General features: G+C 49.3%; 1 protein-coding gene across 3 annotated transcripts in view; it reads left to right on the top strand.

The window, feature by feature from the left end:
* Positions 1 to 15,575, top strand: part of LOC116945751 (solute carrier family 12 member 3-like) — a 30,026-nt gene that overhangs the window by 684 nt on the left and 13,767 nt on the right. For all 3 annotated transcript variants that reach the window (XM_032960267.2, XM_032960265.2, XM_032960264.2), the window contains exons 2-14: positions 486 to 620; positions 1,288 to 1,363; positions 2,561 to 2,656; positions 4,641 to 4,780; positions 5,784 to 5,894; positions 6,663 to 6,774; positions 7,456 to 7,580; positions 8,571 to 8,655; positions 9,154 to 9,488; positions 10,785 to 10,892; positions 12,003 to 12,126; positions 14,065 to 14,166; positions 14,694 to 14,849. In XM_032960267.2, coding sequence (XP_032816158.2) covers positions 486 to 620; positions 1,288 to 1,363; positions 2,561 to 2,656; positions 4,641 to 4,780; positions 5,784 to 5,894; positions 6,663 to 6,774; positions 7,456 to 7,580; positions 8,571 to 8,655; positions 9,154 to 9,488; positions 10,785 to 10,892; positions 12,003 to 12,126; positions 14,065 to 14,166; positions 14,694 to 14,849 — 1,705 coding nt within the window. The remainder of the gene's footprint in view (positions 1 to 485; positions 621 to 1,287; positions 1,364 to 2,560; positions 2,657 to 4,640; positions 4,781 to 5,783; positions 5,895 to 6,662; positions 6,775 to 7,455; positions 7,581 to 8,570; positions 8,656 to 9,153; positions 9,489 to 10,784; positions 10,893 to 12,002; positions 12,127 to 14,064; positions 14,167 to 14,693; positions 14,850 to 15,575) is intronic.

Raw genomic sequence — 15,575 nt, 5'->3', positions numbered from 1 at the left:
CCTGCGCGTGTGTTCTTAACACGGAGCGTGCGATATTTCGGGTCTTGTGTTAAAGTGCACAGTCGAAAAAACAACGCTCGTGACCTCCAGCGCTCTGTTACTCCGCTGCTGGAGTTGTCTGACCATACTTCACCACGTTGGTCAATGCGAGCCGTTGAAGGGCGTGGTGGGGGTGGGGGGCACAACCGGTTCAGATATCACTCGACACCGATGTTGGCCGGGAATCCAACTCACACTTTAAACTGGGGTGGCTGCATGCACAGCGCTACACCACGCAGCCTCATGCGTGCGCGTGCAATGCGTGGCAAGGCCTCCCCCCAGGTCGATTCGACCAGGGAGACAAAGGCGGCCGGGCGTGGTTGTGGCCACCCAATCCCTCGTGGGCAGTGCCGGCCTTCATAGGTGCTCGCGAATAGCCCCAACATTCTGGCTAAGGCGATGCGGGGGGGGCGGGATCTTTTGTCTTCGGTGTGTGCGCTGTGCAGGATCCATCGGCAGTGCCGTCAACCCTGCATCATGTGTACGGGGATGCCGTGCTGGAAGACCTTCCCGACGGGGAGCCGGTGGAGGAAGTCAAACCGCCGGAACCCGTTCTCTTTGGCTGGTTCCGTGGCGTTATGGTGAGTGGCGGCGGTGGTGGCGGTGGTGGTGATGCTGCATGAATGTGTGTTGAACTTCTTTCGCGCCGTACGTAGCCAACCGCGCTCATTGGATGTGCGGGGAAAGGACAACGAGCTAAACACAAAAGAGCAGTTCTAGAAATAAATTCGTTTTCAATGCCCGATTCGAATTGGCATATTTGCGGTTATGGGGGGGGGCAGTGTTCCCTTTAGGGAGCAAGCAATTTCGGGGCTGCGCCTTTACCGGCCGCAATCTTCAGCATTGGTCAACTTTGCCCTGCCTCGCTTAACAACTTTATCATGGTAAGGAAAACTATCTGTCCTTTCTGTTTTCACGAGATGAAATAAATGCGCGTTCACAGTAATTTCGCGAATTGTTTCGCAGGGGGCTGCGAAGTGTCTCGCAAATGCGAAATAGCAGAAAAGTATACAATTATAAATGGCACAGATCGCGACGGATTTGCGAGCTTCGTTAGGCTTGACTGGATATCTCAAGTACTGGTTCTCAGTGGCGCCAAATTCACGGAGTGCCCACCATGACCTCTCTGCCGTCATACGGCAGCCTTAGCGCAGGTTCCTTCCTTCCAGCAGTGAACTCTGAGCAGCGGACAACGCGGCCGACGATGCCCCCGTAACACTTTTGGCAACGTTTTCTGTCTCGGTGCAGATGCGGGTGATAGTGAACATCTGGGGAGTCCTTATGTACCTGCGCCTGCCCTGGATCACCGCTCAGGCTGGGATTGGTAAGGAGTCATCGCCTCCTGGCAACGGCGGCGGCGGCGGTGGTGGTGGTGGTGGGGAGTTCGCTCTTATAAACTGTTAACTTTTTTTGTTATATTTTACCAGGTTAAGGCCCACTGAGCTATATATATAGAGCTCTTTTTTTCAGAAGCTACCTGGCCACGGATGTAAGGTCAACGCAGTGGCTTATCTGGTGGAAATGTATTCGCAGCCAAATACTCTAAAACGCACGTTTCTAAATGTGGAGGGAAAAACCGGAGGACCCGGAGAAGAAAAAAAAATCCACAAATATACATGCGTCAGGGTTGGGATCGAACCTATGCCCTCCTGTATAAGGAGGCAAAGTAGTCGAAATCTTGACACCATGGCGCTCTTTCCACAGGTGACACCGAATCACGGCAATGCCGTGTCTAAAGATCGTTGGGTTTTTTTTTTCTTACGAACGTTTACAAAACCTTCTGGCGTCATGTGGTCGAGCACCAATTGGGTCGAGGCTCAAAAGAAAGCCGTCCCTTGGTGTGGACCAATCAGTTTCAAGGACAATGTATCATCATATTATCATAGTATATTTTTTTGTTTGCATTTTGACTGCAGGTATTGTGGTTAATGCAGACATGAATCCTTGTAAAAAGGTTTCAGTTTTGTTGCCAGAAAAAAGGGGAAAACCCCTATTATTACATTTTGTTACTGGCAAAGGAGGTCTAATGATGATCTTTTTTGTTGTTGTTGTTATCAAATGCATGAAAACATATCCATTAACGCTATTGCGGGTGGCCGCTACACGAGCGAATCTCCGTGCAGTCGTTTTATCTGCGCGCTATCTTACTTGTTGCATTCTCCACAAATTCGCTAACGAATGACCATGTTGAGTCGTGTATGACGGCACAAAGTTGCGTCGGAAACCGGACCCCATAGCGTAATGGTCCTTGCCTCGAAGTCCCGCAGCTCACCGGCATAGATCCGAGCAAAACCCAACCCTGCTGATGAGACGCTGCGTGCCAAAACCGGCCCCGAGATCATTTGCCTTGCTGAAATGAAGCACTCCCGGCTGATGGCATGTGCGAGGAACGCGTTTTGTTTGTTGTCCATGTCGAACGACGGGGCGTTGCGAAGGAGACTCAATTGTCCGCGTATTTATTGAGCGGAGTGGAGTCATGTTGACGCTGCCCTGCCCTGCCTGCCTGCCGTGGTCTCTGCAGGGCTGACGTGGGTCATCGTGCTCGTGGCCGTCATCATCACCTCCATTTCTGGCCTTTCCATCTCCGCTATTTCCAACAACGGAAAAGTGGCCCGAGGTGAGGTGACACTTTCCCACCCACGACCGATAATCTTAGGACTCTTAACGCATTCGCAGTGCATAATTCGTGGCTAATGATGGCGATTGTGATGATAATGATGGTGGTGAAACACTTCATTGAACAGTGTCGAAGTAAAACAATTGATACGTAACGGTTAATTCATACAAATATGTTCTTACGCTGCATGCATCATCGAATGATACGTCTAATGATGAATCATTGTTACGTGTATCTGAATTATGTTCAAGTGATTTCTATTGGCTCGTGTAACAAACAATAAAGCACAAACGAGACTAAACAAACGAAGAAGAATGCAAATGATACGCAAAATGTTGGTTAACGAAATCAAATTTGACGATTAAAAAATCCGAAATGCAAAACGTTTACACGACTCGTAAACAACAACAAAAATAATCTTATTGGTGATTCAAGTCGTTACCAAAATGGAGTGACTCATGCAGCCAGCTGTGGCTCTAGGGCTTGGTGTTACATGTTATTTATGTAGTTTATTGTAAAAAAGAAATCGGGCACAGTTCCTATGATCACTGTTACATTGCATTTATGGCTTTATTTAGGTGATTTCTAAAAGTTTTTTGGTTTGGCCATGTTTTGATTTATTGTAGTACAGAGTTAGACTGATGGCCTTAATCTAAGTTTTCTTGTTGTTGTTGTTTGACTTGCATCCCACTGGGATTTTTGCACACAGCGTTGGTGTACGGTGCTATTTCAGGAATATTTTGATGTTTTTTTCCTGGATTTTCTGTTTGCACAGTCACACAAAGTCACTTTAAGATGTTTTGTTGTTCATGTTTTTGTTTTTTTGTTTGTTGCGGTTGCACCCGATTCAAGAGCCGAATGGCTCACAGGGCTATACCAAATAAATGAAAACTAAACTATGAACGAAACTTAACCAACGAAACTCAGAAGGCAGCCTATTGCTCTTTGGGTCAGCATATCGCGACCACCCCACAATAGGGCACATGCCTCCCCATCGCCAGTAGTGCCGAATCATCTTCCGAACCCCACCGGTTAACCACACGCCCTGGAGTGAGAACACAACGAGTTCTGATCCAGCGACAGCGAGGGTAGCGAGTGTGTGTGTTCTAGGTGCAGTACAAGCAGTGTGTGTGTCTGTTCTATGTGCAGTACAAGCAGTGTGTGTTATAGGTGCAGTACAAGCAGTGTGTGTGTTCTAGGTGCAGTCCAAGCTGCCGTGTGTGTTATAGGTGCAATACAAGCAGTGTGTGTGTGTTCTATGTGCAGTACAAGCAGTGTGTGTTATAGGTGCAGTAGAAGCAGTGTGTGTGTGTGTTATAGGTGCAGCCCAAGCTGCTGTGTGTGTTATAGGTGCAATACAAGCAGTGTGTGTGTGTGTTCTATGTGCAGTAGAAGCAGTGTGTGTGTGTGTTCTAGGTGCAGTACAAGCAGTGTGTGTGTGTGTTCTAGGTGCAGTCCAAGCTGCCGTGTGTGTTATAGGTGCAATACAAGCAGTGTGTGTGTGTTCTATGTGCAGTACAAGCAGTGTGTGTTCTAGGTGCAGTAGAAGCAGTGTGTGTGTGTGTTATAGGTGCAGTCCAAGCTGCTGTGTGTGTTATAGGTGCAATACAAGCTGTTTCAGTCAAGTTAGCCGCGTGTGCAGAGAAGGGTAACGACCACACGAGGTGCACGGTTGTCTACGTGCGGTGCGAAAGAAGTTCAATATACATAACGAGACACGCAGCTCGCGTCCTGTGAATCAGAAGCAAAATGAAGACGCACACACACGTGCGCGCGCGCACGCACACACGGGCACACACATCTCGCGCCAGCAACAGCGATAGCAGAGAGACTAGGAGGAGGTGGTGTCGCACCAGTGGGCGACGAAGCGAGAGCGCAGAAGGCTCTGGGCGACGGAGTGGATCGTCACGGCGTGGCGGAGCGCGCGCGCTGCCACGGCGGCTGCCCGGTTGACCCGTGGGTGTCTGGACGGCGTTGTGCCCAGGTGGGACCTACTTCATGGTGTCACGCACCCTGGGGTACGAGTTGGGTGCCCCCTTCGGGATCCTCTACTCGTTCGCGGCGGCCGTGGGCATCGCCATGCACACCGTGGGCTTCGCCGAGACCCTGCGCGACATCTTGCACGTGAGGAGCCCCCCACGAACCCCCCCCACTGCGCGGTGCCGGCCACCCCCAGAACTCTCGTGTGCTTCTGATTCACAGGGCGCGAGGCTGCGTGCCTCGTATGTTGAACTTCTTTCGCGCCGTACGTAGCCAACCGTGCGCCTCGTGCGGTTTGTTGCCCCTCTCTGCACACGCGGCTCGGGTTCGGGTCGCCCAAATCTCGTCTACAATCTCGTCTACAATCTCATCTACAATCTCGTCTACAATCTCATCTACAATCTCGTGTTATAGGTGCAGCGTGTACTGCACCTATAACACACACACAGCGTGTACTGCACATATAACACACACACAGCGTGTACTGCACCTATAACACACACAGACAGCGTGTACTGCACCTATAACACACACACACAGCGTGTACTGCACCTATAACACACAGACAGCGTGTACTGCACCTATAACACACACACACACAGCGTGTACTGCACCTACAACACACACACAGCGTGTACTGCACATATAACACACACAGCGTGTACTGCACATATAACACACACACACACACAGCTTACACTGCACCTATAACACAGACAGCGTGTACTGCACCTATAACACACACACACAGCGTGTACTGCACCTATAACACATACCCGTGTGATCACCTGTGTGATCACACGGGTACGTGTGCACGTGTTTAACTGGTGGGCAGCGGGAGTGTAGCGATTAGCGCGATTACGAACCCGGTCACCCGAGTTCGATTCCAGCTCACGGTCCGAGGTCGTCTCAGCCTCAAATGAGTACCTGGTGGTGCACTGTGTAACAAAACAAAACAAACCAGCGCCACTGGGGAGACAAAGGCGGTCGGGCGTGGTTTGTTGGCCACCCACTCCATCGTGTGCCGTGCCGGCCTTCATAGGGTGCTCGCTAACAGCACTTGCCCCAACAGTCTGTTCAGGCTATACGGGGGGTGAGATCTTTGTCTCTCGTGTTTAACGCTGTTTGCCGTGTACGCGCGCGTCAGGCCTCGAACCTCATCATGGTGGACAAGGTGAACGACATCCGAATCATCGGCGTCATCACGGTCACCTTCCTGCTGGGCATCGCCATGGCCGGACTCGCGTGGGAGAACAAGGTTCGCCCCCTGACCTCGGTCACAGCCATTTGGCCGGTCACATGGGATTTTAATTTACTTAGGGGCCATCCATTTAGTAGGTTCGCAAAAATCTGTCAAAACTTGACCTCTCCCCCCCTCCATTCCCTGTACGCACGCGTAGTTTTTAAACCCCCCCGCCCCCCACCTTCGTACGTACGATTGATGCAACCTATCCCCCGCCGAATCCTATAGAACGGCCGATATTTAATCCACGCAGAAACGATCAAGGATGAATAATATTAACGTGTTCACACAAACAGATAGTCCACCGCCGGACTATCTAACTGATTTGAAGGTCAATGTAGACAAATTACTATCGAGGCTTCACCCCCCACCCCCCCGCTTCCTATGCGTACATAGATTGTCAGTAGGTCCCCCATACGCAAGCGTACGCATTTGGGTTAACCCCCCTCCACCCTCCATGCGTAACGTACTAAATGGATGGCCCCTTATTGCAGCGACCAAGAGCGCTCGCTATGGAGAGTGAACTTGGTCGTGGGTGGTGCCAACGGGACATTGGCCGACGCATGGCTCACGCCAGGGCCGGCCCTGATTTTTGTATCGCTATGCCGGTTTATTCGTCCTCTCCCTTCGCGTTCTGGGTTGGAAAGGGGGGAGGATATATATGGTCTGACTCTTGTGCATGGCATCGGTGGCAGGGGTAGTGGGCCGGGCGCTGGGGGGGGGGGGGATCTTTAACGTCGTGCGAGGGACGAGGGGTTTCTCACGGTACGCGTCACCCACCAGGCCCAGCTCATCTTCTTCGTCCTGATCATCATCTCGCTGCTCAACTACCTCCTCGGCACCGTTATTCCCGCGACGCCAGAGAAGATGTCCAAGGGATTCTTCAACTACAACGGTGAGCGAGGGAAATAAATAAAAGGGGGAGAAGGGCAGCCGAGCAGCCTGTGAACACGTACGGTTTTACCCCGTAGTATTCTTGTACGAGGAAATTGAGTTTTCAGATCCATACGGCGTACAGCCGTTTCAATAGGGGCAAACACATTTTTTTTGTCTATTTGTTTGTCTTTCTCCCTCGTAATGCGACTTTGTAGGATGAACGTTGAGATTTATACGGGGCACGGGGTGACCAATAAGGTCTGAACGTGTCTGTAACAAGGTAGGGCACTGATAAGGGGTTGACGGGTATGTAACGGCAACGTGCAACCGCGTAGACTGCGGTCCTCAATCACATCGTCGTCATCACCGTCGGCCGTTGCCTATCCACTGCTGGATGAAAGCTTCTCCGCTACATTCGTCAATGTGGATTTGTGACGGGGGCATCTTGGATCAGTTTAGATATCACTCCCTGCTGGAGTTGTGTTTGCTGTTTTATATACACACACAGAGACACATTAAAGGGGGCAGGGCTGCACCTTAGAAGTTGTGGTATTTATTCAACGTTATTAATATCCAAAATCGTGCAACAGACTGGACTTTGTGAATTTTTACGCGCCAAAGTCGCGCAACGGATTTGACTTTGTGAATTTGCCGCGCGTTCTAAAACTAACAGCCACATTTGTGCTTATGTCACTTCCAGCAAAGATTTTCGCCGAGAATTTCACTCCGGTGTTTCGCAATACGGAGTTCTTCCGCCTGTTTGGAGTGTTCTTCCCGGCCGTCACGGGCATACTCGCTGGGGCCAATATCTGCGGAGACCTCAAGGTAACGGACTCTGCAGCCAGCTCGCCCGTCTATCGGCACAAGCGCACGTTACACATAATCAGGTTCAAGTTTCGAGTGTATATTCTATAACCGGGCGACAGCTGGGGCATTAGTCTGCCAGTAGGGAGCGATGATTGTTACTCTTGTGTGTAAGCCCGATTTGATTCACTTGCAGTGTGTATTTTTCGCGAAATTCTGCAAATGTGGACCGCCAAGCCAGTACACAATGGCCTGCCGTTGCGTACGACGCGAGGGGGATCTTGAGCGTCCACTTTGAAGCACGTAATATTACTGCGGATAATACAGCCGCAGTGATTAATCAGGACGGCCTCGGGAACTGAACCGTGACTCTCCGGAGCAGGCGGCGATCGCGCGAGCGCTGATGCTCGGTACCCCACGTCACCACCCAAGGTGGCAATTTGGAGAATCCACCGAATGTCAAAAACTTGTCTCGAGTTTGCTCATATTAAACAAAACGCAGCTCAAAAATGTCCCTCTCAGAAGGCCGTGTGACTGATGGCATGTAAACAAAAAACAAACCTCGTGCTTTGTATGTGAAGGGGCAGATATGGAAAGGGAGTGTATCGTCCGCTCATATTGCGACGCGATGAACATTCGTCACTCGTATATAGTTTCACTCGTGCTGCCAATCTAAGAGCCTGAGATTATTGAACAGCGAATAACCGAAGGGAAGTAATTCTGCAGCACAGTGCCAACGTCGCATACCCGACCGTCACGTGTCTGCCCTGACCGCTTAACCGCTTACACACGCAGTGCAGTGTGTGCGTAATGCGGGACATCGGTCGTTTTCAATGGTCACATCCGATCACACATCCGCCTATACGTCGGTGCCCAACGGGGCCCGGGTGTGAGACGTTGTGCGGTCGTCCACGCCGAGTCAGACTCATAACGTGGCGTGGTGCCTGAGAACAGCCACACTCCAATGCAGCGCCGCTCACGGTGTGGTTTTGTGCGAATCTTATCGTGAAGGACCCAGCCTCTGCCATTCCCAAGGGGACGCTTCTGGCTATCCTGACAACGGCTTTGTCCTACCTCATCATCAACACGACCATCGGTGAGTGGCTCCCCAGCTTTTGGCACAACGCGCATCACGGGGTCCCCCATACGGTACGGTGTGGCGCAGTGGTTGACATCCTTGCATCGCAGCAAGCTGGCCCTGGGTTTGATTCCCTAACCCGGGGCACCTTTCTGCGTGCAGTTTCTACGTTATCCTCCTGTTCTGCGTGGGGGGTTTGCTCCGGGCTCTCCAGTTTCCTCCCAGAGCTAACCCCCCCCCCCTCCTCCAGCCCCTGCCGTCATGCACAATTTGACCGGTATTGGCCAAACGTAGCAATGCTGAAACATTAACGCGCCTGCAAATCATTCAACTGGGGATAGAGCAACATTGCCTCCTGCTGCCAAAACCTGGCAGGACCCCTTCCTGACCAAAAAAAAAATATTATTTTTCTCGTGACTCAACACGACTTTGCTGGGTTACACAAGCGCAACAATGGCAATAATAACTCGCTATTTAAAAAAAAATTCAAAACCGTGGCGGTGGCTTTGGTCGCAGGCGCGGTGATGCTGCGCGACGCCTCGGGCCTCCTCTCCGACTCCTTCGCCTGGGTGCCCTCCGTCAACGCCACCAACTCCAGCCTGCCGATCGCCAACGGCAGCACCACGCTGAGCCCCCTGGGCAGCTTCGCGACGAGCAACGTGACCGTGAGCACCACCGTCGCCACGCTCTTCGCCTCCTCCGCCTCCTCCTCCGCCACCGCGGCGTCCGTGCACGTGTGCAACGGCAGCAGCAAGCTGGCCTGCGAGCTGGGCTGGAACTTCACTGCCTGCAGCCTCTTCAGGCCCGACACAACGTCACCCTGCACCTTCGGCTTCGTCAACAACTACCAGGTGCCGGATGCGTTTTGTTTCCGATGGGAGGATTCACCTGCTCTCCGTTATCCGTTTGGACATCATCTGTGGGGGTGGGGAAGAGCTTTGGCGCTCATCGGATTCCTCCGGCGTGAATATCCTGATATTTACGAGTTTGATGAGAGCGCCGTTTGTTGCTGGCCACTTGACGATTGGGGGACTTTGGGCCCACTGCGCTCAGCAACTGTCAAAACAATTACAGCAAATACAGGGTGCCTCAAAGCAATGTTAGAAGTTACATGGCACTATCGTTTTTAATGGAAAAATGATGGATAATAAACTGTAAATTGATAACAAATCTATGCTAATAGCTTCAAAAATTCAAAGAGTCTCCACTTCCATAATAGAGGTTTTTTTTTTTGGGCTAGATCGCGTAAATATATAAATGTGTCGTTAAAACCCGCCACCACCCGACACAGCCAACTAGCAAGGGTTGTCACGTAAACAGAACGTGGCCGATTCGTCACTAGTACAGCAGCACACCGGTGTGTTGGAGAGCCAAGCCACAACATTTACAATCCGAGTACGACGTTTCCACTTGTTCGCCATCGTTGTCAACGCGTGCCTGGAATCTTCTCCAGGTGGTCTCCAGAGCCCGGAGGCGGCACAACATTTCTCGTGGTGTTGTTGCAAATTCTCGGAAGTGTTAACATTTTTTGAAACACCCTGTATAGGTTTCCACCTCGCACTGCGCGGGTTTGGTTCGTGCCGATCGCCTGCAATCCATGCGGCTGACCAATTTCCACGCAGCAAATAAACTCCTTAAAAAAAGTTTTTTTTTTAAAACAACGGGTTTTTATTAACAACTTCGTTTAACTCGCGGTCGAGAAGTACGTCATAGACGCCTGAGACACGCGGCGCCTGCTTTGTGTGCGAACCGATTCCACAGTTTAGGGACCGCGGCGTTTTTGACCTACACAAAAATATATAATGAATAAGCCGTCCATACAAAAATTGTAATTGCTTGAAAGGAGGCAATTGATGAATTGATGCCGATTTTCATACGGGCATGCATTGTCATCGGATCTGAGTACGTGTGCAAATTTTTCAATCGATTTGACAACAGCAAGTAGACTAACTTTTGATGGCAAGATTTGACCACGACAAACACAAGCGAAATTAAATAAAACCCGTTGATAAACCCTCCCCGCCTCTACGCGTCGTCTACACGAGCGACGTGAGCTGGCGGTGCCGCGGAGCGAGAGAGGGGAGCGCGGTTGATGTCAGCGCCGCTCTCCCTTGGGCCACAACCGCTGCCTCCGTGCCGCCCCCAAGGTGATGGCGATGGTGTCCGCCTGGGCTCCGCTCATCTACGCCGGCATTTTCGGGGCGGCTCTCTCCTCCGCGCTCGCCAATCTCATCAGCGCGCCCAAGTGCTTCCAGGTGAGGCCGTGCCCGGGGGTTCACGCGATGCCTGACCCCTGCGATTCCCCCCACCGGGCACCGCGGCATCCGCTGTTCAAAACGTTGCCAATCCACTGCTGGATGAGGGCCGCACCCCAACTCCCACGCCGTGTGGTGCCGCAGGGGATTATCTGACCAGACCTCGAGCCCAGTGGCGTCACTAGGGTTGTTGTCACCCAGTGCGGTAACTCACGGTGTCACCACCCATGGACCTCTGCCCGCACAAGACCATATAGAATCCTTAGTAATGTTTTTTGTACTAATGTTACTCGTAAAGGGTAATTCGCGTATGTCACTGATTGTAATGGCAAATAGTGGTGACGTAAACAACTAGCAAAATTAAAAATTACACCTTTAAATTACAATATTTCATTAAATTACTACGTAATTCTCTAAAAAGTAATTGATATAGGTTCACAAATACTAATTGCCACAATATTGTAGCTAAAACACCAGAAAATTTGACTAAATCAGCGACTATAAAAACACGAGCAGCGACGAACACAACAGCGCGTGCTTGTGGCGCGTGCAGACGAAACCACGTGACTCGAAGCGTCACTGCAGTCGGGTAACAATGGCGGCTCTGACCGGAGCGCATTCGAAGGCTCAAAAAGTAAATTAGAGTTTTAGCCTTGTAGGTATATTGATACGGTACATGTAAGCAGGGCTTACGAAAAATGTTGTTGTTATAACTAAAACTACAGGGATATTTTTTTTTATATATATAAAAAAAATTCTGCTGAAACACTGCACAAAAAAATGTTATAGACAGTAATTTTGGTGTCACTCCCTCTGATGGTGGCACGCGGTGCGGTCCCCCCCGCCCGCCCGCCCGCAACCCCTTGTGACGTCACTGCCCGAGCCTCGTCGGTCAGTGCGCGTTGGTGAAGGCGGGCGGGGGAGTTTGCGTGCTTGAGAGCACAGAAGCAGAGTGCCACACGGCATTGGATGTCTGCCGCACTGCTGCCCCCGCTGCCACATGCTCTCTACGAGTGTGGAGTTGCTTCTTTACTTTGAGTTGACGCGCGTTTCGTTTGTTTGCGTGGCACTTGATTATCTCCCCGCCCGCCCCCCCCACCACCTTCTCAGGGAGTGGCCAGGGACAACATTTACCCTGGAATCAGCATCTTTGGCAAGGGCTTTGGTCGCAACCAGGAGCCCCTGTTTGGCTACCTGCTTGCCTACTTAATTTCCATTTGCTTCATCATAATTGGTAAGTTTATCACTTTAAAGTTTATTTTGTTTAACTGCGTTAGAACTCAGAGAGAGAGAGAGACGAGGAATGTTATTTTATTCACCCAGGTCACCAAAATGATAAAAGTAGTATCATATAAAGTACAACAATTACACAAATAGCAATTTGAGGAAAAACAACCACATTACATAACTAAAATATATTTAAAAAACGGTGCACACGCACAAATAATCATAAAATACAATTTTAAAAATGTGGGTGCAAATTGTGAACAATAGCCACATTAGACATTAAAACATCTAATCGATATACTGAGTGGTTTCACTGCAGCTCAAAGAATAATTCCATTATTAAAAAGTTGGTTTCGGCAAATTACTTTAAAAAATAAACATTCGTCGTAAAATTCAGTTAAAGCAACTTTAAAAATAGATGCGTGGTGATTTAAACAGGCGTGGACATGTGTCACACCATTGGTAGTCATTGGTGTCTTCTGCTTTACACAAGCCATTGATTTAGTATTTTCTCTTTTCACCAATGCAATTGCACAATAATATAATGAACCGTAAGAAGTGGCATTGCTGAAATTTTTCAACTTGAGTATCGTTGCTACAAGCCAGCGGAAATGATGGCAGTGGCAGCATTGTCTGCAATGCGATTGCTGTGATGCGATCCTGCGATTAATCGTACGATGCAAGATCCACAATAGTATTACTTCATGATTATCGCTGTTCAGTTAATGTTCTTAAATGTTTCATTCCCGTTTAGAATAATGGTAAATAAATACCGATTACCCACTACATCAGTGCTTTGCAAAACATTTTCTCGAGTAGCTGATGGTGGCGGTTAAATGGCGTTATAATATTTGCAGTCCCTGTAATCAGTGCCGGATTAAGCTAGTGCGGGGACTGTAGCATACATTATAAAGGGGCCCTAAATAAAAAAGAAACAGATGAATATTAAAACATATTTTTTACTTGCATAGTAAAGCAATTGTATTTTTTCATTTGCTATACAGCCAGATAATACGACAAATCGCTATCCTTAAACACCCAGTCGTTCGTAAAAGTCGAATGCGGTATAGTACTATAGTAATAGAGCAAGTGTAGAATCACTGAACCAGAATTGATAGCTTGAAAGCGTTTAGCGCGGGGTCCTTGAAAGTGCGGGGCCCGTAGCGTATGTATCTAAATCTTGACATAAAGCTTTCGTGACTGCAGGAATTAATATTCTTGGGTCTTTCGGTAAAGTCACATAGATAGGTTAAAAGAAAATAACAAAAAACTACGACGTTTCGATCGCAACAAAAGCAATCGTCATCAGAAAAAAAGGCGGGAAAGTTGCTGAGGCAGGCTGTTTTAAAGGTTTGAAATGGGTGTAGCCCAAGGGTCTACACCCATTTCAGACCTACTCTGAGCCTATATTCTTAGCTCTTTCGCAAAGTCACGTTGAAGGGAAACAATAAAATAATAAAATATATAAAACAATAAAGAATATGAATTACTGCAGTCACGAAAGCTTTAAATCAAAATTTCTCTGAACTTATCTACGTGACTTTACCGAAAGACCCAAGAATATACTGTACATACGTAGCTACTTTTGCTCCTAGGGATAATCCATCACTGGCTGTAATCAGTTATTGTGTAATTGACAGCACGTGCGATATAAGCGCTGTAGAATATAGAGATCCAATGATCAGGAGACTCGTGGCAGCTATATGTCTGGAGCTGTCTACGTAGTTCATGGCATTCAATATGCCGTGACATTTTTACATTTTTTGTCAAAAAAGAGATCAGAAACATTGATCAACATAATTTGGTATCACGTTGCAAACTGGGTAATCATTTGTTTCTGTCCACGTCGAGTGATGCAGAGTGTTTATTACCATGAACACGGGAGGATAATTCTCATCAATCCCACAGTGAAGCTCCATTTGATGCCGTTCGTATTTTTCTGCAGCCGAGTTGAATATCATCGCGCCCATCATCTCCTGCTTTTTCATCATCTCCTACACCATCCTCAACTTCAGCTGCTTCCACGCCTCCTTCATCAAAACTCCCGGTGAGACGGAGTTGATGCAAATGCCAATCGATGTGGAGGGCATGCAACTCGCCGCACAACGGCTCCTGCATTCAATGTCTCTCTCGATGAGCTCTGTGGAGCTCCCCTCTCGAGGAGGGCCCTTTAACCAACAGCTGGTGTGAGCAAGTGATTTCCAGGGTTGCACTTTTACCTTTACTTTACGCTGTAGGATGTCCGGGTCTATTAAAATTGTAGTTATTTATATAATTCACAATGCGTCGTGATCACAGGAGGGTAATTAAAATTTTAGCTCGCAGTGTTGCTGTAACTGTAATTATAATTGATTCCAAGTTTGCCCAGGGCATGTTTAAAACGGACGTTACCCATGGCAGGGGGTTGGACCTAGTTACCCGCGATCGCCGCGCAGTGCCCCAATCACTGCGCTGCTGCTCCCCAAGCAAAGCCAAAGATTGCGGGCACAGTTTATCCTTTCACAACGTTGGGGGGGGTGAGTGCTCTTGGGGGCCAAGCCGAGGCTCACGGAGCGTCGTTTGTCCCGCGCGCAGGATGGCGCCCCGACTTCAAGTTCTACCACCCAGCGGTGTCCTTCATCGGCGCGGTGCTCAACGTGATCGTGATGTTCCTGCTGCTGTGGTGGGGCGCCATCATCGCCTTCGGCATGTGGATCATCCTCTACCTTTACGTCACCTACCGCAGGCCAGGTGTCAATACGCGCCAGCGTTCCCTTCACACGTTGCCTCTCGACACTTGCAACGTCACCTTTGTATTTACCCTCCCCCCCCCCCCCCCCCAATTTCTATACCAGTTGCTTCAAACGGTGTCGCGTTATGTGATGAAGAATCCATTCGGGATCTCGCATGCAGCGGTGCAACTCTCTGGCCCACACAAAGTGGATACAACAGAGCTACCTCTGAGATCCCTTAAAGTAAACTCTGGTCCACAAAATGGGGGGGGGGGGGGGGGATAATAGTACTTTCTCACCTGCTCTGACATAGGAGCTGGCATTTATCCAGATTAAGTGCGGAAGAACATTTTATGCGACGGGGTTATTTTTTGTGCAGTCGTTGATGACTGGCCTCAAGTCAGCAGCTCACTACACTTGAGAATTCTATTTTAATCACAGACAGCCGACGGGACTCAAAGCCATGATCTCAGCGGTGCTAGCTCGACACTCTAACCTCCGAGCCGCAGGGCCATCTGACCTCGCTTATGAAAACCTAAAATTGCTCAGAGTCAAATGTGTCTCCATAATCGAACGATCGAATGAGCATTGGGAAGCGTTCATCGACGTTCGTGAACCCTAGCCAGTGATGACAATTCCACATTGATACGACGAGGCCCAGTCTGTGAAGAAGTGGCTGTGTCACAATCGGAATGTTGTGAATTAAAAAATATGGTTGGGAGTTCACTCAACGCATAATCTCTCC

The sequence above is a fragment of the Petromyzon marinus genome, chromosome 25 (assembly GCF_048934315.1).
Source record: "Petromyzon marinus isolate PM22_M1 ecotype Great Lakes invasive population chromosome 25, UKy_Petmar_22M1.pri1.0, whole genome shotgun sequence".
Classification (NCBI taxonomy): Eukaryota; Metazoa; Chordata; class Hyperoartia; order Petromyzontiformes; family Petromyzontidae; genus Petromyzon; species Petromyzon marinus.
This window is presented reverse-complemented; position numbering and strand designations above follow the sequence as displayed.